General features: G+C 40.6%; 2 protein-coding genes across 3 annotated transcripts; one reads left to right on the top strand and one right to left on the bottom strand.

Moving 5' to 3' along the window:
- The first annotated feature begins 826 nt into the window (after positions 1-826).
- On the top strand, positions 827-10,340 carry kat2b (K(lysine) acetyltransferase 2B). 2 transcript variants are annotated; one of them, XM_083925511.1, is made up of 18 exons: positions 827-1,119; positions 2,132-2,258; positions 2,354-2,499; positions 2,594-2,680; positions 2,785-2,966; positions 3,055-3,246; positions 3,440-3,543; positions 3,661-3,789; positions 4,378-4,511; positions 5,690-5,898; positions 5,983-6,109; positions 6,195-6,305; positions 7,039-7,182; positions 7,274-7,388; positions 7,529-7,559; positions 7,826-7,889; positions 7,979-8,063; positions 8,843-10,340. In XM_083925511.1, exons 1-18 carry the CDS (start codon positions 919-921, stop codon positions 9,034-9,036), a joined length of 2,382 nt encoding a protein of 793 aa, XP_083781637.1. In that variant the 5' UTR covers positions 827-918; the 3' UTR covers positions 9,037-10,340. The 2 variants fall into 2 exon arrangements, with proteins under 2 accessions (XP_083781637.1, XP_083781638.1); XM_083925512.1 differs by lacking the exon at positions 7,039-7,182.
- An 839-nt stretch (positions 10,341-11,179) lies between these two features.
- sgo1 (shugoshin 1) lies at positions 11,180-15,503 on the bottom strand (the record flags this gene model as incomplete). Its single annotated transcript, XM_083925513.1, has 10 exons — positions 15,396-15,503; positions 14,848-15,000; positions 14,515-14,708; positions 14,029-14,081; positions 13,867-13,931; positions 12,702-13,529; positions 12,481-12,606; positions 11,881-12,051; positions 11,425-11,614; positions 11,180-11,339 (listed from the first exon to the last, which is right to left on the bottom strand). Exons 2-10 carry the CDS (start codon positions 14,996-14,998, stop codon positions 11,180-11,182), a joined length of 1,938 nt encoding a protein of 645 aa, XP_083781639.1. The 5' UTR covers positions 14,999-15,000; positions 15,396-15,503.
- Positions 15,504-20,705: the final 5,202 nt, after the last annotated feature.

Below are 20,705 nucleotides of genomic sequence, written 5' to 3'. Positions count from 1 at the left end.
GGTTATAAAAGCTTCAGGAGTCCGACACAATACAAAACAGTTTGATTAACCAACTGTCTGCCCCTCCATAACATCTCAGTAACCTTGTGACGATATTGTAGGAACAGTTTAACAACTATCAGCTGGCACGATGGTGATTCATGAATAAATGAATTAACACATAAGGATGTAAATTGTATGTTTTTTGCCATGAACACTTAATTGCAGCCGGAAACATTTAAATGCAAGAATTTTACAGTACTGTTATGTAATGACCAAATAAATACTGAAGCAAATTTTATCATTTATTATTGTAATCAGTATGTGTGTAATGTGTGTGTTTGTGAGCCACGGTTTTTTGTTTTGTTTTTTAAATCCACGCTCATAATTAAGGTTATTAAAGGTTATGAGTTACAGTTTTACTCTCCACCTTGACCTCTCAACTTGACACTGAATTGGTAAATGCTTTTTGTGTTATTCTTTGGTCATCTCCGATCTATGAGCTGACCATTTTTCTGCAATAATTGTCTGAATTTCATTAGATGCCATTTTTCTTTCCTTCAGGGGTAAGAGTAAAAGCCTAGTCTATAAAATATTGGGTATTGTTACTAATTCCACTTTTTTTTTTTTGCATGAAATGACCACGACTCACTTGTCACTCCTGCTCAGATGTGGCTCCGCAAGGCAAGCCATTGTTTGTTTCTGTTACATTTGACCTTGAAATTTTGCTACAAATGGTTGCATTTTGTGACCTCTCCTCTCCGAATTGTAGTGGATTTGGCCTATCCCATTGAGTCCCCTAGCGGAGGAAAATGGGCCTACAGTGAGAAATTGAAAATAAGGATGAGCGCCATGTCTGATCCTCCGCTTGTGGAATAGAGCGGACGGCAGAGCGAATATTTCCCGGGCCGGGGGTCCCCTCGGGGTTCCGTGTGAATCATGACCGACAGCGCTGGGATTCAGCAAGGTTCGCCGGCCATCGGTGCAGCGGGCCTGGTTCCGGCCGCTCCTGGAGCCGGGGGGACGGAGGGCTCCGGCGCCGCTGGAGGATCCGCACGTATCGCCGTGAAGAAGGCGCAACTCCGGTCTTCACCGCGGCCGAAGAAACTGGAAAAACTCGGAGTGTATTCATCCTGCAAAGTAGGCTATACCTGCAGATGGCTGACATTTTTAAACACAGCTGTTTTAACGGTTTACTCTTCAGGAATCGTATTTCCTGGGCTCGGTTGCAATAGTTTACAAAATGCAAGCGCAGCAAAGGAAGCCATTGCCGCACTTATTTTTTTTCGTTTTGCATGCACGAACCTATTATTGAAAGAGCGATATTAATAATCTAGTTAATAATGAAAGCGTTATTGATGCAGGATGTCTTGAGCAGGGGTCTCCAGCTGCAAGCTGCCCGCTGTATGTACAATGTTACTATGTTTCTGTCTAGGTGGGGGGTCGGTGAACGTAAACATTGGCTTGGCGCTGGTGCTTGGGAGTAGCTGGCTGTGCACAACGGCTGCATCCCAGTGTGTGTCTGTGTGTGTGTGTGTTCGTGCGCGGTCTGGGCTTTCCACGGGAAATGATACAGTGTCCCCGTGCCGTCTGTCAACTCACGGTGTTAAATAGAGAGGATTTTATTGGTTTTATGCAGTATATCATCCGCAGAGAGGGACTGGGTCTTTGTTTTGACAGGGTGACAGCTGCTGGAGGGGCGGAGTTTGTTGTTGTTTCAATGCGCATGCTCAGTGCGGCGACTCCAGCTGACGCTGACAGGCCTCCTCTCCCCATCTCTTGATACTGTACAAAGTCAATCACAACAGATCTACATTAACCTGAGGGGAACTGTACACTGCTGGGACCCATTTACTGCATAATGAAACAATACATTAGTAGGAAAATATTTAATGCCCATAGTAGGCTATACCGTTTACTTTTAAAGCACCAAAAAGCAGATAAAGCAGATACAGTATGCACGTGACCGATAACAGCAAATGTCAGTCACCAAGCACCATACAACCACCTCTACAAACAATGAATATTTCAATTTCAGACATCAATAAACTGCATCACTTTATTGCTACTCACCATCACAGCTAATTATGAATCATATGTTTCACAGATTCAAAAGGTCGTTTAACAAAATGTTCAACTGTGTTTTTCCTAGGCTGAGGGAGCCTGTAAGTGTAACGGCTGGAAAAGTCTGAACCCTCCTCCCACACCCCCACGAACAGACCAGCAGTCCAGTATAGTCAACCTGCAGGAGCCATGCCGCAGCTGCTCTCACACCTTGGGTATGTCCGCAGGTCTACAGGAAAGAAGCTAGAGCTGAATAATAATACAAAACAGTACATAATATGGGATTTATGTTTCTTCTTTTCCTTCCCAGGTGATCATGTCACCCACCTAGAAAATGTTTCCGAGGAGGAAATGAACCGACTTCTCGGTATTGTCCTGGACGTGGAGTATCTCTACACGTGTGTTCACAAAGAGGAGGATGCTGACACTAAACAGGTCTACTTTTCTCTCTTCAAAGTAAGCCTCCTCTTTTACACTCAACATATACAAACACAGGATTTTACTGCCATCATTTTGTACAAGAGTACATTTCTGCGTATGTTTTTTTCAGCTGTTGAGGAAATCCATCCTACAGATGGGTAAACCGGCGTTAGAAGCACAGGAGAGTCCTCCGTTTGAAAAACCCAGCATCGAACAGGTAATCACATGTCCACACCAACTGCAGTACAAAAGACACACTCATCAACACATTGTTTCAGTGTGTCCGCGTTACACAATGTTTATTTTCTCTTTTCACCATAGGGGGTGAACAATTTTGTCCAGTACAAATTCAGCCACCTGCCATCTAAGGAACGTCAAACCATTATGGAGCTGGCCAAGATGTTTCTCAATCAGATCAACTACTGGCAGCTGGAGACGCCCTCCCAGAGACGCCAGAGGGTTCCCAATGATGACGCAGCAGGATACAAAGCCAACTACACAAGGTAGCATTGCCGACAGATGTCCTGCCAGATAGCCTGTTAATATGCATCAGACCTGTTTACAGTTCTTTCTGTGGTGTGTCTGTTACAGATGGCTCTGCTACTGCAATGTGCCTCAGTTCTGCGACAGCCTACCGCGGTACGAGACCACTCAGATCTTTGGCCGGACGCTGTTGCGTTCAGTGTTCACTGTGATGAGAAAACAACTGCTGGAGCAGGCCAGACAAGAAAAGGACAAGCTGCCACCTGAGAAACGCACACTCATACTCACACACTTTCCCAAGTAAGAGATTGCACACAAAAGAATATACCTCAAACTTAAAGATTGATACATTCACACTAGCAATTAACCCAGCAGACACACTTACACATGCATTACACATTCTCAGTATCAAGCCACACATTAACCCCATATACATGCTTGACAACCTTTTTAACTTGGTAAAGCTGTAGTTGTTTTGTTTTCTCTGGCTCAGGTTCCTGTCTATGCTAGAGGAGGAGGTGTACAGCCATAGTTCCCCCATCTGGAGCCAAGACTTCTTGGCAGGAGCGTCAGGAGGGCAGATACCTATCCACACAGGTAACACACACCCCTCGCAGACACACCCTACAAGCTGACTTTAGACAGAAATGTCACTTAATAATATGATAATGAAAACATGTTCTTACAGTATGAATGTCCTGTTTTGTTCTACAGTTATCAGTGCGCCCACTGTGGCCAGGCCATTATACTACAGCACCAGTCCTGTGTCAGTTGACCCATCGTCCACCTGCGGAAGTGTCAGTCCTGCGAGGAAAACTGCTTCTGTACTGGAGACAAACCCAGGTATTACAGTCAAACCGGTCATCGAATTACTCATTACAGTGAATCTACATTATTACATAACATCTCACAGTATACAGAAAGCACTAGGGGAAAGTTAGCCTTGTGTTTTACAATCAAACCTTGTGTATGTGTTATTGTGGCATTTGCACCTGAGCCTCCGTAGCTAATAAAGATTCATCATCTCCATCTGACTAGTTTTTTTTCCAGGAATGTTCTTTTAAAATGCAATGTCCTAAAGGTTCAACAAACACATTTCCTCAAATACTTATTTGAATCTTGGCCTTTAAGCTGTATCAAGAAACAGAAGTGAAAAATTCACTCAGATACTGCTCCTCTCGTTCTGAAAGTAAGTCAAATTTGCCATCATGCATAGGCAACAATTGGAGATGAACCCATAGTAATCCAAGCTTTAATGCTGGGTGACTTCTAATTTAGATGCACTGCTCTGCTACGGCTGACAAGGTGTAAAAAAGACATGTAATAGGGAAGATAAGACTTTATTTATCCTGAGGGAAATCGCTGTGCGGCAGTTGCAAAAGTCTAAGATAAATGGACTTGCACATTCTCTGTGTCTGTGCAATATCACAGTTGGAGAAAAGCGTAAACCATCAGAACCTCTCCCCCATGAGGAAAACAAGAGACCCAGGGTGGTGGGTGACATCCCCATGGAGCTCATCAATGAGGTCATGGCGACCATCACCGACCCTGCAGCCATTCCAGAGGTAACCAAGTTCCCATTGACTAGGACAGTTTCACACATGTAGTTTATTTGCTTTTAGTTTATAAGTTTGTGAATCTGTAGCATTTTCCCTCGGTTCCGGTTTCACACTGAGATTTAGCTCCTCAAGCTTGCGGAGTATACATGGTAGTCGAGTCAAATCATGTTCTCACGACAAACAAACCTAACTAGCGTTCGTTTGTAACTGCTCAAGGTGGTCCGGATGTTTTAGTCCCCACAAGAGGGATTGCTATGTTCACACCGCCCCAAATTAACCACACAAAGGGGGTAAACAATCCGGGGTTCGATTCAGTTTTTAAGCTTAAAATATGTTTGTGACAGTCATATAAAGTTTATAGAGAAAAATAATATTCTTCATTTGCGAAGAAATGAAGAAAACACATACACTGGTGATCAAACTTAGAGAAACAATTATTAATACTTGATACTTGAAATACTGTTTTCTTTTCCTGTTTAGAATTTGACAGAATATCCACTGTGGCCTTACCACTGCTGTACTAGATGTTTTTTTAAATAACCAAGGCACTTGAACAAAAACCTTTATTTTGTGAAAAAAAAACAGTGAGCAAAATTAGAGAACAGTAACCATTGTGTCAGGAGAGAAGATTTAAATAATTTTTTCTTAGGGCTAAAGGAAACAAAAATGAATAGGAAGTGTAGAGGTCACACCTTTGAATGACTTCAGCACATCTGCGCCCACAGGACATCACTAGTTTCTCACACTGCTCTGGTTTGATCTTGGTCCATTCTTATTCGGTCTCTTCCACAGTTTGGTAACTGTAGTGGGTTTCTAAGACAAAACTTTGTTGCCAAGGATTTTCAGAGATTCTCTGTGAGGTTTAGATCTGGACTCTGAAAGAATTGAACTGACTTCTTTAGACACTTTTAGTTTAGTCTTTCCCAGTCTGACGCAGAACGTAATGTTTTCCTATTTCAGAATAAATCAAGTATGATTCATTTTTTCTCTAATTTTGATCTCCAGTGCATATTTGACTATATTTGAATATATCTCACTCCTGGTAATGCTTAATACTGTCGATGATTAACTCGTAAGTCCAAGATTCAAGATCATTTCAGTTCTAGTGATGTGCAGTAGTGAGGAGTGGTGTGTACTGCTTGAGCTTGATGATGACATTATTCTAAACCTTCCTTCCTGTGCAGACCAGTCTGCTGTCGGCTCACTCTGCACGCGACGAAGCTGCCCGTCTAGAGGAACGCAGGGGGGTGATCGAATTCCATGTTATCGGCAACTCCTTAAACCAGAAGCCCAATAAGAGGATCTTGATGTGGCTCGTCGGCCTCCAGAATGTGTTCTCTCACCAGCTGCCCCGTATGCCCAAGGAGTACATCACGCGGCTGGTCTTCGATCCGTGAGTTCAACCGCACTTTATCATCACTTTATCACATTCAGAGATGGATTTACATTTTAACTGAAACTATTTTTGCGTTGACAGGAAGCACAAGACACTGTCACTGATCAAAGACGGCCGCGTGATCGGAGGGATCTGCTTTCGAATGTTTCCATCGCAGGGCTTTACAGAGATTGTCTTTTGTGCCGTCACCTCCAACGAACAGGTCAAGGTGAGAGAGCACTTCCTGTTTGTTAGCTCGGTGAATTGATGCTATCTGATTGGTACATTTTGACTGTTTGCCTGTGTGGTTGTAGGGTTATGGGACCCATTTAATGAACCACCTGAAGGAATATCACATCAAGCATGAAATCCTCAACTTCCTCACTTACGCCGATGAGTACGCCATCGGCTACTTCAAGAAACAGGTAACATGTTGTGTCAATTAAAGCACACAGTAAATGCTTGTAACCTACATGACGCAATATTCCCTCCTCCCTTTCTGTCCTGAACCTCTTCACTGTGTAAAAACATTGACATGAACTGCAAAAAACAAAAGAACCATTTGGATTAAGATGATTCACTTGTTTCTTGAGTAAATCTACTTGTATTAAGATAGTGTTTTGAACTATGCTACTTAATATACTTCTGCAATCTGCCTAGTATCAAAGACACACACATTTCTACAAATAGCATTACTACCAGGAAATAGGAGATGACTGGATGCTCTGTGTAACCGTTAACTGTTGTGTAACTGTTGATCAAAAATGTGCCAGGTGTTCTTGGAAAACAGTGAGGGGAAAAAACAGGATAAGCAGGAAGGCAACCCAGGCATTCCACAATATAAGAAAAGATAACAATGAGGAAGGAAATATCAAAATGCCTTTATTGTTGTGGCCTTTTTCAAAAGCCCTCACAAAGACCTACAGCGGTTGAAACATGATGGCTCTTTTAACGATTCAGCCACTAAAATATAGGCTTTTTATGTTTCCTTAGTGCCCAGATTGCCACTTGGCAGCATTTGTACTTCTTTTCAGTTACTTTTACTGGTCTTGAAAGTCTCATAATGAAATATACCAATAATTTAAGGCTCATTTTTGTACTGGTATAATACAGTGAATGTACAGCTGCAAGAAAAAACAGAAATGTCCTCCCTCTCAGGGTTTCTCAAAGGATATCAAGGTTCCTAAGGCCAAATATGTGGGTTACATCAAGGACTATGAAGGAGCCACGCTCATGGGCTGTGAACTAAACCCCAGCATTCCCTACACAGAGTTTTCTGTCATAATCAAGAAGCAAAAGGAGGTGTGTTTTTTAGCATTTAAAAAACAAGTTTAGATGTCTCCTTTTTTTATTTCTGTCCCTGCACTCACTGTCTTTGAATCTCATTTGTCAGATCATCAAGAAGCTGATAGAGAGGAAGCAGGCTCAGATAAGAAAAGTCTATCCGGGACTTTCCTGTTTTAAGGAAGGAGTTCGGCAGATTCCCATTGAGAGCATTCCCGGCATACGTACGTTATTGACAATATTGACTTTACAGTGTGTGGTATATCTTTCTCACACACTATATTACATGTGTATTTGACATTTATGGTTTTCTTGAGTATGATATATGAGATTCATTTTGATGTTGGTTTTATCTTATCAACAGGTGAAACCGGCTGGAAGCCTGTGGGCAAAGGGTAAGTATGACTCTGAAAAGTCATAGAAAAGTATCTCCAAAAAATAAGCCAAGTCATAGTATAGTATGTCAAAAAAGTAAAAAAAAGTCCAAATATAATATGTCCAAAAATGCTTAAATCAGTCATAGGAGAACCTGTTTAAAGCATTCATGATATAATTGCTTTAATTGTACAAAATTTGATTGATTCTCATTCAAGTGCATTTTTCATTGCTTCACCCGATGACTCGGCTAATGTCAAACTTGATGTCGTTTTCTGTTCTTTAGGAAGGAACTGAAGGACCCAGATCAACTGTACAGCACTCTGAAGACCATCCTCCAACATGTGAAGGTGAGGGTTACACACGCACATACAGTGTTCCTTTATGACACTTTTATCGCACACACTTCATTCTTGCCTGACTGTTTTTTACGTCTTAGAGTCACCAGAATGCCTGGCCTTTCATGGAGCCAGTGAAGAAAACAGAGGCACCTGGGTACTACCAAGTCATTCGCTTCCCCATGGGTATGTATACTGTATAAATCTGACAAGTATGAGAGGATTTAAAGTGCAATCAACCTAGTTCCCTTGACAAAAAAAGCCAATGGGATTTTCCATTATATTTAAGTTTTTTGCACAAACCAGCCAGAATATTTTTCTCCTCCATCCCAGAATGTTAATTTGTGGAGTCAGACTTTTCTCCAGCATTGACTCAGCACTGTGGAGATAGATCTGGCAATGCAAGACTAGCTTCCAACTGATTTTGCGTTTGACAACCTCTGTAGTCTGATTTAGTCATTTGTTAGCAACCACCTTTATTAAGACATGAACAAGCTTCAAAATTCACAAGTGGGGGTATTTACTGACATATTTTATGTCGTAGAACAAAAAGTGAACATCCCTAAAGCTTGGGGAAACCGCAGAGCTTATTATTCTAACACTGATTTTGAGGATTCAATCCTGCAGCACTCTTATTATTTACAATAATGAATGATTAAAAGAAATACTACTGAGGAGAAAGACAGCAGATGAGGTGCAAGGACACATCAGCAGTGCAGATGCATGCTGGGATTGAGGCTGTGGCTGAAACTTGGTCTCCATAAGATGAAGTACTAAACCTTTCTACACCTTCCAGTGGTTTCCACTTAACAATTGCTACCCAAGTGGTGTCAAACGAAGAAAAGAGTGTGTCCTTTGTGCACAAAGAGAAGAGCCCCTGTTTTGGTTCTGGATTTATTAAGCCGGCAGCCAAAAACTTCAAAAGCAGTATAAATTCTTGATTTCCTGTTTTTTTCTCCTCACAGACCTAAAGACAATGAGCGAGCGTCTGAAGAGCAGGTACTACACGACGCGCAAGTTGTTCATGGCCGACATGCAGCGCATCTTCACCAACTGTCGCGAATACAACCCTCCGGAGAGCGAGTACTACAAGTGCGCCAACTTACTGGAAAAATTCTTCTACACCAAGATCAAAGAAGCTGGCCTCATCGAGAAGTAGGAGAGAGGAAGAAAAGGTTTCTCCTCACCTTAACAAAAGATAAGACTATAAATGGTTAAGGTTAGGTTATGAGTAACGCAAGCGACAGCTATATGCATGGAGAAGGTAAGAACTACTGATTCTGGAGTGGTGAGGTTTCAGAAACTTAAATCTAAAAGATCTCAGATGTGCATCTTTTTGATGTTTGACGCATGCTGGCCCTGATCCTGAATCAGTAGCTGAGACTGATATTAACACTGAAAGATAAGAGGCCACAAGGGAGACTGTTGCTGACATTGAGAAAAAGAAGCATTGTGTCTTCATATTTACTCACGTATCCCAAAGTCCCATGGAAAAACAGGACAATGAAAGGTGTAATAGTGACACATATTAAACAGGGCAGAAAAAGATCGTTTTTTATTTTTGCATTAGACGTCGAAAGGTAACGCAGAACGACATCTGATTGGAGATTCACCATACACCTTACTTTGTCTCTCTCTATCTCTTCTTCCCTTTCTTTTCCATACTTTCATCCCTTGCCTTTTTGAGTGTCTGCCTCATCCGCTCAGTTGGCTCAGGTAGAGTTGTCAAGAGCAGTAACCACATCTACATTGTATTAAGTCATTACAAGTGTTACCTGTAAGGAACGTGACTGAGACTTCAGGTTTTTCCTGTCTGTTTGACTTTGTTCCTGTGAGCGTGCGCAGCGTTATTGAGGTCAAAGTTTGTCTGTGATGAGTTCATCCTGCCAAAAGAGGAATACATACTTTAAATTTGTACAGATTTGAATTAGTTTAAAGCACTTATTCCCATTGTATATTTTAAATGTATATATAACATATATTTTATGTTTCAGAACATAAAAATAATCTTTTTTTTTTTCCATAGGGCAGTTTGACTATCGAAACGCACTTTTATTTTTCCAAGTATTAGTTAATAACAGTGTCTTCTTTTCTTCACAATTTGTTTTAGATATAAATTACCGCTGTTGACTAAGGACTAATTCATTTATCTAGAGTTTATTCTTATTTATGTTCTGTAATTTAAAATAATTATGCTTAAGACAAGGTCTTAATTTATTCTTTCTTATGTTTTGTCCTGCAGGTGGAGATTGATATCTTTATACTTTGAAGATAAATGAAAAGATTGTGCAATACTATGTAGTTTTGCTGTTTTGTAAAAAGGTGTTTGTACTTTTCGAACTAGGAAAAAAAATACATTTTGTAATATGTCTGGAAAAATGATTTCATGCTCTTTGTACAACTGGTTTTAATGACATAGTATTAGCCTATTTTATAGACTGAATAAAACAGAAGTGAGGCTAATTCGGTGTATGTAGTTTTGTCTGACCTTAATCGGTTACATTGTTCTCACTTGCAAACATGACAGGACACAGTTCTTTGTTAGCCTTTCAGGTTGGATAAAAGAATCAGTTTCACCTAGATTTTTTTAATATGTCAAAAAAGTTCAATTATAATATGTTCAAAAAATAGGATAGCCTGTCAAAGTAGTCTTGGAATTATTTCTTGAAAAAAGAAAAGTCACAGACAAGTGTGTCTGAAAATAAGCCCCCAAAATAGTCATAGTATAATATGTCTAAAAAGTTTTTTAAAAACTCAAAATATATATATCCAGAAAATGCTTAAATCTGTCATAGGATAGCCTGCCTAAAGCATACATTGACACCTGACTCAAAATGTAATATCTCTGAAAATAGTGTTTATTACTTTTTATGGGTGTTTATTTCTGCTAAATTGATTGATAAACTATTTAATACTTTAAGAACCCGGGGACACCCTGAGTTCATTGTCAGTCTACCACAGCCCTTAATATAAACTTGTAAGTATTTGCAATAGATACAATTAAGAAACAGTATGTATTCTAAAAGTATGTATTGTGCATGTCATTTATTAGACAATATGTATTATAAAAACGTGCAGAATTTAAAGAAGATGACATATAGAATTGTACAATCTATCCTTCATGAAATGGCCATTCATACATTAAGCTAGAAATAAGAAGTGCAGGAGAAAAGAAAGAACAAACAAAATCAGATCCAAACTAATCACAGTTATTCTTCAACACATAAAGAAATACAACCTTGAGAGTGGAAAACAAAATGACCACTTTCACATTAAAACTGACAGGGCATTGTAAGCTGCCTTCAGCGACATCCAACAAACGACTCATTGTATTTCTTGAATGCCTGCTGGCTGCTAATGGAGTCCCTTGATTTCTGCACAGACCTCCTGCCAGACTTCTGCTTGAAAATAGGGGAGCGGAGGAACTGCAAGTCTGTGAACTTGTCTCCACGCCGAAGTTTCCTGTCAAGATGACAATGTAATTGTTGAGCATTATGCGGTAAATGTGAACAAACCACTAACAGTTAGCATTAACGTGTGAACTTACGCATTCAACGTGGGTTCCTTGTAGTCCACCACCATGGTGCAGCGCCGCTTACGAGCAGGAACGGGGGTGGAGCATCGGGCATCAGATGGCCTTGAGCTGCCGCAGGAGAACTTTCGAAAGGCTGCAGGGGACAGATTGGTCACATCACACAGACTCAAGCCCCGCCCTGCTGTCCTTACACCAAGCCCACCTGTAGAAATGTGAAGGAAGACGTGATCCAAAAGCAAGAAAAAGAAAACAGGAGGTGTGTGTGTATGTGTTCATGTGCACACAGATAAAAGAAAGAATGCAAGGAAGCCAATGCATCGAAAAGTGACAATGCAATGAAGAAATGCCATGTGGCCAAACCTCCCACGTGCCCAGTGCTTTTGTGACAAAGCTCTTGTCTTTCAGCAGTCATACTGTAAGATTTTTTTATTTCAACAAGCAGGTTTAGGAAGTGACAATTAAACGTACGTTTCTTGCGTGTATTGACCCTCTGGGGCGTTTGGTTGGGTATAAGAGGAGGAGCTTCACTGGAGGAATCTCCGAAATTGGACAGGACGCTGTCTATTCTCATCATCTCCACTTCGACCAAAGGACTGACAGACAACAAACAATCCTTCTTAATAACAGCTCTGTGAGGCTCTGAAAAATCAGGACAAACACACTTTATTAACAATCTTTAATTCACATTATAGTCCCATCAACAGAAAACACATGCTCACACACAAAACTGAGCCATGCGACTAATTGATCTTCCCTTTGTTATGTCACAGAGAACATCACAAAGTAATGCCATCACGAGACGAGAGGATAACACCAGGCCACAATTCTGTACAGTATCTCGTAAAACACACTGTCTTCAGGCACTTCATTTTATCATCTTTTGTCATACAACTTTTAGAATAATGGTTAGAAATGTTATGGACAACGATATTTAGAAGCAATGGATCTAGCTGTGAATAAAAGGAAATGTGTTACTTATTACTACTGCTCCTCAGTGGCATCATAAGCTAACACTGTTATAGTGCAATAAGACACACAAAGTCGACATGTTCCTAACCATTCACTCACCTTGGTTATTTTCCTGTCTCAGCATTGCTGGGTCAGGGCTGTTTGAGAAGCTAGAGTCAGGCAAGTGAAGAGCTTCTTCCTTTTTGGGATCTACAGCCTGAGGACTCGACTCCTCATCTTTAAAGACTACAAGGCAAAAAACAATGACATAAATGGTTTAATTCTAACCATCTAACTAATAAACCACAAGTTAAACAAGGAGGAGAAACCGAAAAGCTCACCAGACACTTCAGGTTTTGGAGGGATGTTTTCTTGCTGTCGGACGACTTTAGGGGGACGACCTCTACGAGTGGCGATCACCTTGGTCTGTCTCCGTTTGCTCTTCTGAGGGACATAAAGGCTGTCCTCTGATTCAGAAGATGGTGACGACGAGCTTGATTCATTCTGTTTGGAAACCACAGGTGAAGCCTCAGTTTGTAGAGTCTTTTCATTGGTGAGCTTAAAGGGATGATTGTCCTCTGCCTTGGCCTTGAATGGTGTGACGTGAACCGCCTCTTCGCAATCAAAGTCAAACGTGTCGTTAAATCCCAGTGAGGTGTTGAGCTTATTCCCCTGTAACGGAGGTGCCGTTTTGCCCCGGGTGGCTGACCTGTCCCGACTCTTGGAACGAGCTCTGGGTTTTGGATTCTCCCATGGTTTCTTTAATGGGGCACGGTCTGGTTTGCGGCCTCTCTCTGCTTTCCGTGCAGCAGGTTCTGGCTTGATGCGGGGCTGCTGCGGGGCTTTTTTCCTGCTCGGCCGCTCCTGGTTACTGTTTTTGGGTGGGACCGGTTCAGGAGTAGAATGTTGAAGCTCCTCAATGTCGGCTGGGTCCGCAAAATCTGGTTCCGCTCCTCGATGCGCCTGATTCATATTTTCACAGTCACTGTGAATCGGACTCAAAGGAAGCAAGCCTGCGACGGGCTCCTCCTCGGTCAATGACCTCTTTTCTTGCACACGCTCAGACCTACTCCTGCTTCTTCTATCCGCTTGGCGACGTCTCACACCCACTGTAGATGGCAAGGCAACCTGCTTGTCAGATTGTGCTTTCCTTTCAGAGGGCTGAGGGACTGTGAAGAAAAGCACAAAAAAGATCAACGTCATTAAAATAGTTGGATGGAATAAAAGATTGAATAGTTTAAAACGGTAAAGACCAGAACAAAACTGCTGCCATGTAACAACGTGCAAACTTTTTTTAACGTTAAAGAATTAGCCAACTTGTTGCTCTGAAGACTAGTTCATATTCAAATGTGTAGTGTTACTCTACGGATAACACTCTTGGCAGAATGCATAACATACTTAAATGAATTAACAAAATGTTTAAATGTAGTCAGCTGACAATATGTAAACTATTATGGCAAATCCTGAATATTGATATTAAGAGTAGTAGTAAGTGTATGTGTCTACCTGTACAAATTGGTGAGGCTTTGCACGCAAGGGGCTCTTCAAGGTTCTGACTGGTTCGCTTTGTCCTGTAAATTGAGAGGGAATACATTCTGATGTAAAACTCAGGTTGAAAGATTTGATCAAATTGTATGCGATTAATTTTTGCTTTTAAAAAAAAGGTACCTGGCTGAATCCACACAGTGTTCGGGTCCAACAAGGATGTTTGGAGGTTTAGTCTGTATCAAAACAGAAATAAATTAAATGTTTCCTGTACAATGGCACGCAGTATTTCAAAATAATTTCCATGTTAGCCAGGATTAGTTAATCAACAAACACAAGACAGACCACTGGGTCCTGTTTCAGTAAGCAGGATTAGTGAAAACTTAAGAGTTTGTTAACCCTGAGATGAGGGGAAACTCTGGATTTTCAGTTCCAGGAGGAAATATCATTTAAACTCTGTGAACCTGACCTGCTGCTTGCTGGCAGGTTTTTGTCAACAAACCCTGAATTTCTCCCGTTCTCCTTCTCAATCCGACAGTTTCATTTCCTCCATGCAGTATTGGATGCTGTTAAGGCAAGATCCACTGTTCTGGAGTTTCCCATCTCAGGATGAATCAACTCAGAGTTCAGGGCTAGGGTCAGAGTTTGTTTAACCTCTGAGGCACTTACCGCCAGAGCTTCCTGCTCTTTGAGCTTCTTCTTGAACAGAAGTAGGTGCAGAAACAGGGCCTGTTGCTCCCTTTTCAGCTGCAAGATCACTGCATTGGCCTGTCTCACTTTTTCCTTTTCAGCTTGCAGGGCTACAGCGAGCGCCTTGTTGTTCAGCTGGACCCCCGTCAGGAGGGTGTGTGTGGAGTTAGCCACTGGTGGAAAACACGGGATGAATGTTATTGATCTGCATCCACATGTCTTTGGCGATTACTACATCATTTTGGGGGAAGGTTTAAAAGCTACATTGAAACTGTGATCGTTGATGTACAAAGATAAGCCTAATTTCCTTACCACTGCTTTTGCTTATACTTTTGGATCCTCTTGGTCCTCTTCTGGGAGCTGAAGCACTAGCCAGCCGTTTGTTCCTCTTCTCCTTCATCCTCTCCTTGATGTCCTCCAGGCTGTGCTGGAAGGACTTCTTCTGGACCCGTTCTTTCCCCATGGCTCTTCAAGTAAATTCAAGTATCTTTATTTATCCGTTAGGAACTTCATTTGTGCAGAACATCAGTGCATGTACAGTTTACATACTCAACATCACAACACAATATACCCCACACACATCACATAAACAGTGGTCAGTGGATACAAACAGGCAATGGAAAGCATTAACATAATGTTTAAAGGTACATATAAACAAATCTGGATCTCCGATCAGTTCAGAGTTACTCAGTTTACCAACAGCGTGACCTACTGATGAACCTCAGCAAAACAAATGACCAAGCTAACGTGCTAGTTAGTTAGCATGCTACTGAGCGTAACGCGAGCCAACCCAACTGGCTATGTTCAGTAGCTACGGTCTGTCGTCATATTTGAAAACAGCGTTAAGTTAGTAAACTTACCAGCAAGTCTATATCGCTTAAACAAAATGCCTTTGTCGACTAAGCAGCAGTATAACCCATTTTAGCTGACTTTAACTCATCGTAACCGACTATCGGTGCGAGTTGACGTTCAAATTTTTCAACCGCGACTGTTGATTGGTTGAAATGTAGAATCGACGTCACTTCCTTCAAAGTAAATTCCCAACCGTTCGCTAGATGGCGTTAATGTATAGCAAAAAATAAAGAACATTTCTTTGCTGAGGAAATGTAACTTATTTGTTATTATTTATTCGTCTGCATATTCTGATCATCTGACCTAAAGTGTAGAGCACCACATATATCTAACTCTAATACTGTGACTTTTTGCACAACCCCCACTACCATACTTTTTGCACATTCTGCACAAAACGGCACTACTTTGTTTTCTTTTCACATTTTTATGGTATTTTTTTCTATTTGTGTTCTTGATTACAGTACTTTGCTAATTGTTTATTTATTTTTGATTATTGTGCACATTGAACATCGTGGCAAATTCCTTATATGTGAAAAGGTACTTGGCAATAAACACCTTTCTGATTCTGAACATCTATTCACCTTTTTCCTGTCTGTCTGTCTGTCTGTCTGTCTGTCTGTCTGTCCGCTGAGGTAAACAAATCAAAGTGGAAAACACCCACCACTGGGACAGTAGTGGTGCAGAAACTTTATTTTAAAAAATGGAAATTAGATTAGTATTCATCAAGGGTCAGGCTCATTCAGCCCATAAAAATGACTGATTGGGTATTTATAATTGACTGCTGAAGATAAGAGCTTGAGTGGTGCTTTGTAAAGTGCTCTGCTGTGGGTAGAGCTGATAATAATTGTGTTAATCTAAAAGCCCATTGACAGCCAAGGTTTGAGTTATATTCCTTGAGGTTTTTCTGGAACTCTTGTGGCTCTTTCAAAATTAGACTGCACAGTAGCTCAGACAGCAAGTCAATTATTTGATGTATGCTCATTTTAATTTGAGCCAGTAAGTCTTATGACACTATACTATGCTCCAGTGTCCAGACTCATAACTTGTTTTGGGTTTTCTTTCACATAGGGGCCTAAATATACAGATATGCATTCATGCATCCACACAACTTTCATAAATTCACCCTTCTTCCATGCCATAAGTCCTTCACGCATTATGCTTAATAAATGTTCTGTAGCCTGTATTTTGTATTACAGTGATTAATACCTTGTCATGATCTAATTTACTTTCCCAACTTAATGTCAAACAGACATGTCTTGCTTGGCAGGGTGTAGGGAAAGAAACTCGTACCTTTCCTGCGTGGCATTGCAGCTAATGGGACTTACGTAACATCCATTTTGACCTTCTGTCAGTGATGGTCCAAGAAAGTGTCCATGTGTCCATGACAGCAAACTGAATGGCGTGCTGAGGCTATAGGAGTTTGGTAAAACTTGAGTGTTGTCAATGTCATCCACTGAAAACAAATGACTTCAGCAGTGCACCTCAGCTGTGAAACAGGCCTGTACTTTTGGGCAAGACCACTTTGTATGTTCTCAATGGGACTTTTCCATATTGCGTAGCCTAATTAAGGTTATGTAGCAGTTAAGATTTATGACCTGTAAATATATACAATTTCATTAGAGCTGCAATGATTAATCAATTAGTTGTCAACTTTTAAATTACTTAAGTGTCCTAATTCTCTGAGGTCAGCTTGTTAAAGATGAACATTTTTTGGTTTATTTCCTCTTCTATGACAGGAAAATCTTTGAGTTGTGGACAAAACAAGACATTTGAGGACAGTATCTTGGACATTAGGAAACACTGATCCATATTTTCACCATTTTCTGACATTTTGTAGACCAAACCATTCATCAATTCATCGAGAAAATAATTGACAATTAAAATAATCATTAGCTGCAGCCATAATTGTATTAAAGTTGAAAAATCCCTAAACTGCCGTGATATCATATGTTTTTAGTATGCACAGAAGCTTTTTTAGTATGGTTTAGGGATCTGAGTAGTAAGTGAAGGTTCTTTGTTACTGGGCCATGCAGACCTTTAATGACTCACTGTTTCAATAATAAGATCACTTCTGCTTACCTAAAAGGTGTATTAATCTTGCTAAAAGCAAGTAAATGTTACAGCTGTTGCCTCTCAGCAGGGAAATAGTGAGTGGTTTGTTTCGTGTGAAAGCGTCCCTGTGAGTCAGTATTAAAAAGAAAATAAAAGAGAGACAGAGAAGGAGGGAGTGAAACATATAAAGACGCACAGATAGACAGCCAGAGGGACTGCACAGCTTCTTAGCTCAGCTTGCTTTAATTGACAAATCCATCACACAGTCATTTCATGCCGCCCCTGACTATCCACGTGTCAGACGCCTGGAGAGAAACGTATTATCACAGGTACAGCAAAAAGGAAAGAAAAAGAGGGACTGATTAAAATAAAAATGGAGAAATTGTTGTGGCAGCCAAAGAAATGTAGGCCACGCGTACACAAAGAACAGATGAGGATGAGCATCAACGCAGATTAATACATTGTCTATTTTAGTAGTGACAGTAGCTATTACGTATAATTCTATTTATCTACTGATGTGATGCACTGAACTTATTATAAGAGATAACAAACTAATCTCTGTCCAGTCACATCTCAAACTCACCAACCACTGTCCAGACTGTAAAAAGATCATCTGCTTCTCTACCAGATGAAAAGTATTAGCTCTAATCTCTGCACTCCCTTCAGCTGGGGCCAAGAATACACAGCCCTGCTTTTTAATATGGAAAATGTGAGTGGTGCCATACTCACAATTCATGGTAATGAAATCATAATACAGGTTGTGTAATCAACCCCCCCCCCCCCCCCCCCAAAAAAAATGGATCATACATTGATGGGAAACTGCAGGACAAATTACCAGGTAGCCACCTTTTGTGTGTTCTCTTAGTTTTTAGTTGTTTTGTTTCAGTCCATAGAAGTCGCACCCGTCTATGATAATTGTCAAGGATAACAGAGTAAAGTTATTTCCACTGTGATCCCCGATGAAAGATAGCATCATGAAGACTAAGCGACATTAGACTACCAACAAACCGACGCAGTTAAGATCTGTAATATTACAAATAAACTCACTCCAAATCAAATTAAACATAATATATATTTAAAAGATTGAATTTAAACTTGTAATTTTTTTTAAATTCTGGTGATTACTTATGATTTGAATCTGGCTCCATAGAAACAAAAACACTATCAGTGTTAAAGAGGCTGTCATACAAAAAACCCACATTATAACACAATTAATCGTCTAATTAAAAATGATTTAGAGGGCATAATCGTCAACGGGTGCAATGTTACTTGCAATTACTTTTTAATTTCATTTTTATCATTATTATACAGGAAATGATTAAAAGTAACATTGAATGTTCATTCATTCATTCATTCATTCATTCATCTTCAACCGCTTGTCCCTATCGGGGTCGCGGAGGGCTGGAGCCGATCCCAGCTGACATTGGGCGTGAATTTGGCCTGACTAAAATTGGTCTATGGCAGGTTCCTGTTCTGCAGTACATAACAGACAGAATCACATCATCATATAAAATGAAAGAAAAAAAACCCAGAAACACTTAACAGAAACAAGACAAAAAACAAAACATACACAGACATTAGAGAGGAGAGGACTTAAAAGGAGTGAGCAAGATGGTATATGAGATTTGAGTCAGTGGTTGAAAGTATGTTCTTCCATCAAATGCACATATACTATACTGTACGTCACTTTGAAATGTGTAATAGTGGTTATTGGCTCTAATGTAATGTGGGATGTCATTCCAGATTTAAAGTGAATGTGTGAAAAAAACATATTTCTGACAATAATTGTTTTTGTAAGAAGGTATTGGAATAAATATATGCAAAATTGATCTAGTGATGGATTCCAGTCTTGTGTTGTGGTTGTAGCAGTTAGTGTTGGAGTGGAGTTATTTATTGTTCTGTACATGATGGTAGAATTGAAAAGCTAGATTATTCGTGGAGTTCTGAAAAGTCAGGTCGTTGTGCAAAAGTGCAGTGGTGAGCCAAAGGTAGCTATTGATTTTATAAGCTTAATTGGTTCTATGGTTTCCTTTGTAATGAGGGAACAAATTACGCTGACTCCACCAGATGGATTGGTTCACATGATTCGCATTTGCTCAGCAAATCCATCTGGGAACTCTCGTTTGGAGATCTTTTGGGAAGGGGCGAAAATACTGGGTGCTCCTCCGAGAAAAGCCTTGAGTGTCGTATTTTGCTCTTCTTTTAGAGAAGGAATACTCTCTAACTATGATAAAACTTGCTCGATGTCGGCGCTCATTTCATCGGCGGAAGCCGCCATGTTGTTATCACTGAACAGTCGCTTCTTGTTGCGTCACACTTAGACCTGCTTCAAAACAAACGCTGATTGGACGTTTGCTTGACAAACAGCTCCAAATTTTTACGCCGTGGCACGTTCCCAGACTGATCTGCAAGTAAAGTACAATGGAGCTTGCAAGATCAGGATGGTCTCACAAGGCTAGGGCCAAATTGTTCTGAAATAAACATACAAACATGTTTATGGTTGAGTTTCTTCATTTGTAGGTTTCTGTAATGGGTAGTGTTTGATTCGCAAAATGAATGGGGCCTGTAAATGGAACATCCCACAATGCATTTCAATAATACAGAGGAGTTCTATTATGACAATTTTCCCCTCTATGGGTGTGAGCATTGTCAGACTGCATTGCTAACAAAGCAAATTGGAGCACTTTTCTACCACCACAGCCTTTAGAAACCAGACAGCAGCAGCACTGAGCCCCAGACACACAATCAACTCTCTGTGGGGTACAGCCTGCTCTTGAACACCCAGCTGAGCCATTTACTTTAAAGCCTGCGTGCATCCCTTCCTCCGTTTGCTGGTCTGTTGCTCTGTGCCATGCCGCCACACTGCCCCTGCTACACCAGAAAGCCTCACAAGGACCAAAACAAATCCTGTCCGGTGTTGCGAGGGCAACAATCAATGGGAGAACTTGAATTGAAGGCTGTGATTGTGTCTAATCTGACTCCTGACAGATGATTCCTGTTGTGCCACAGCTCCCCTCTGCCTTCATCTTTTGTATAGACCCAGAGAATCACAGCTTTTACCAAGGGCAGCTTTTAAAGGTATTTTGGTAGGAGTGCTAACCTAAGTTGTTTTCCTAATTTCCAGTCTGCTGGCTCCAGCTTATCATACAGATGTGAGAGTTGAACTATTCTTTTAATAGTGTATCTTACTTTTTCTCCTGCCTTAAAAGTATAATGAAGGTATTTCGGAAAATGTATTTCAGCTGATTTAATAACCTTGATTTATA

Source organism: Echiichthys vipera (assembly GCF_963691815.1).
Source record: "Echiichthys vipera genome assembly, chromosome: 13".
Taxonomy (NCBI): domain Eukaryota; kingdom Metazoa; phylum Chordata; class Actinopteri; order Perciformes; family Trachinidae; genus Echiichthys; species Echiichthys vipera.
This window is presented reverse-complemented; position numbering and strand designations above follow the sequence as displayed.

Bases quoted from the DNA above. Each gene is read 5' to 3' on its own strand.
- kat2b (XM_083925511.1), top strand. From the start codon at position 919: ATGACCGACAGCGCTGGGATTCAGCAAGGTTCGCCGGCCATCGGTGCA. The intron at 3,544-3,660 runs GTAACACACACC...TTTGTTCTACAG, and splicing joins GCAGATACCTATCCACACAG to TTATCAGTGCGCCCACTGTG. The intron at 6,306-7,038 runs GTAACATGTTGT...CCTCCCTCTCAG, and splicing joins TCGGCTACTTCAAGAAACAG to GGTTTCTCAAAGGATATCAA.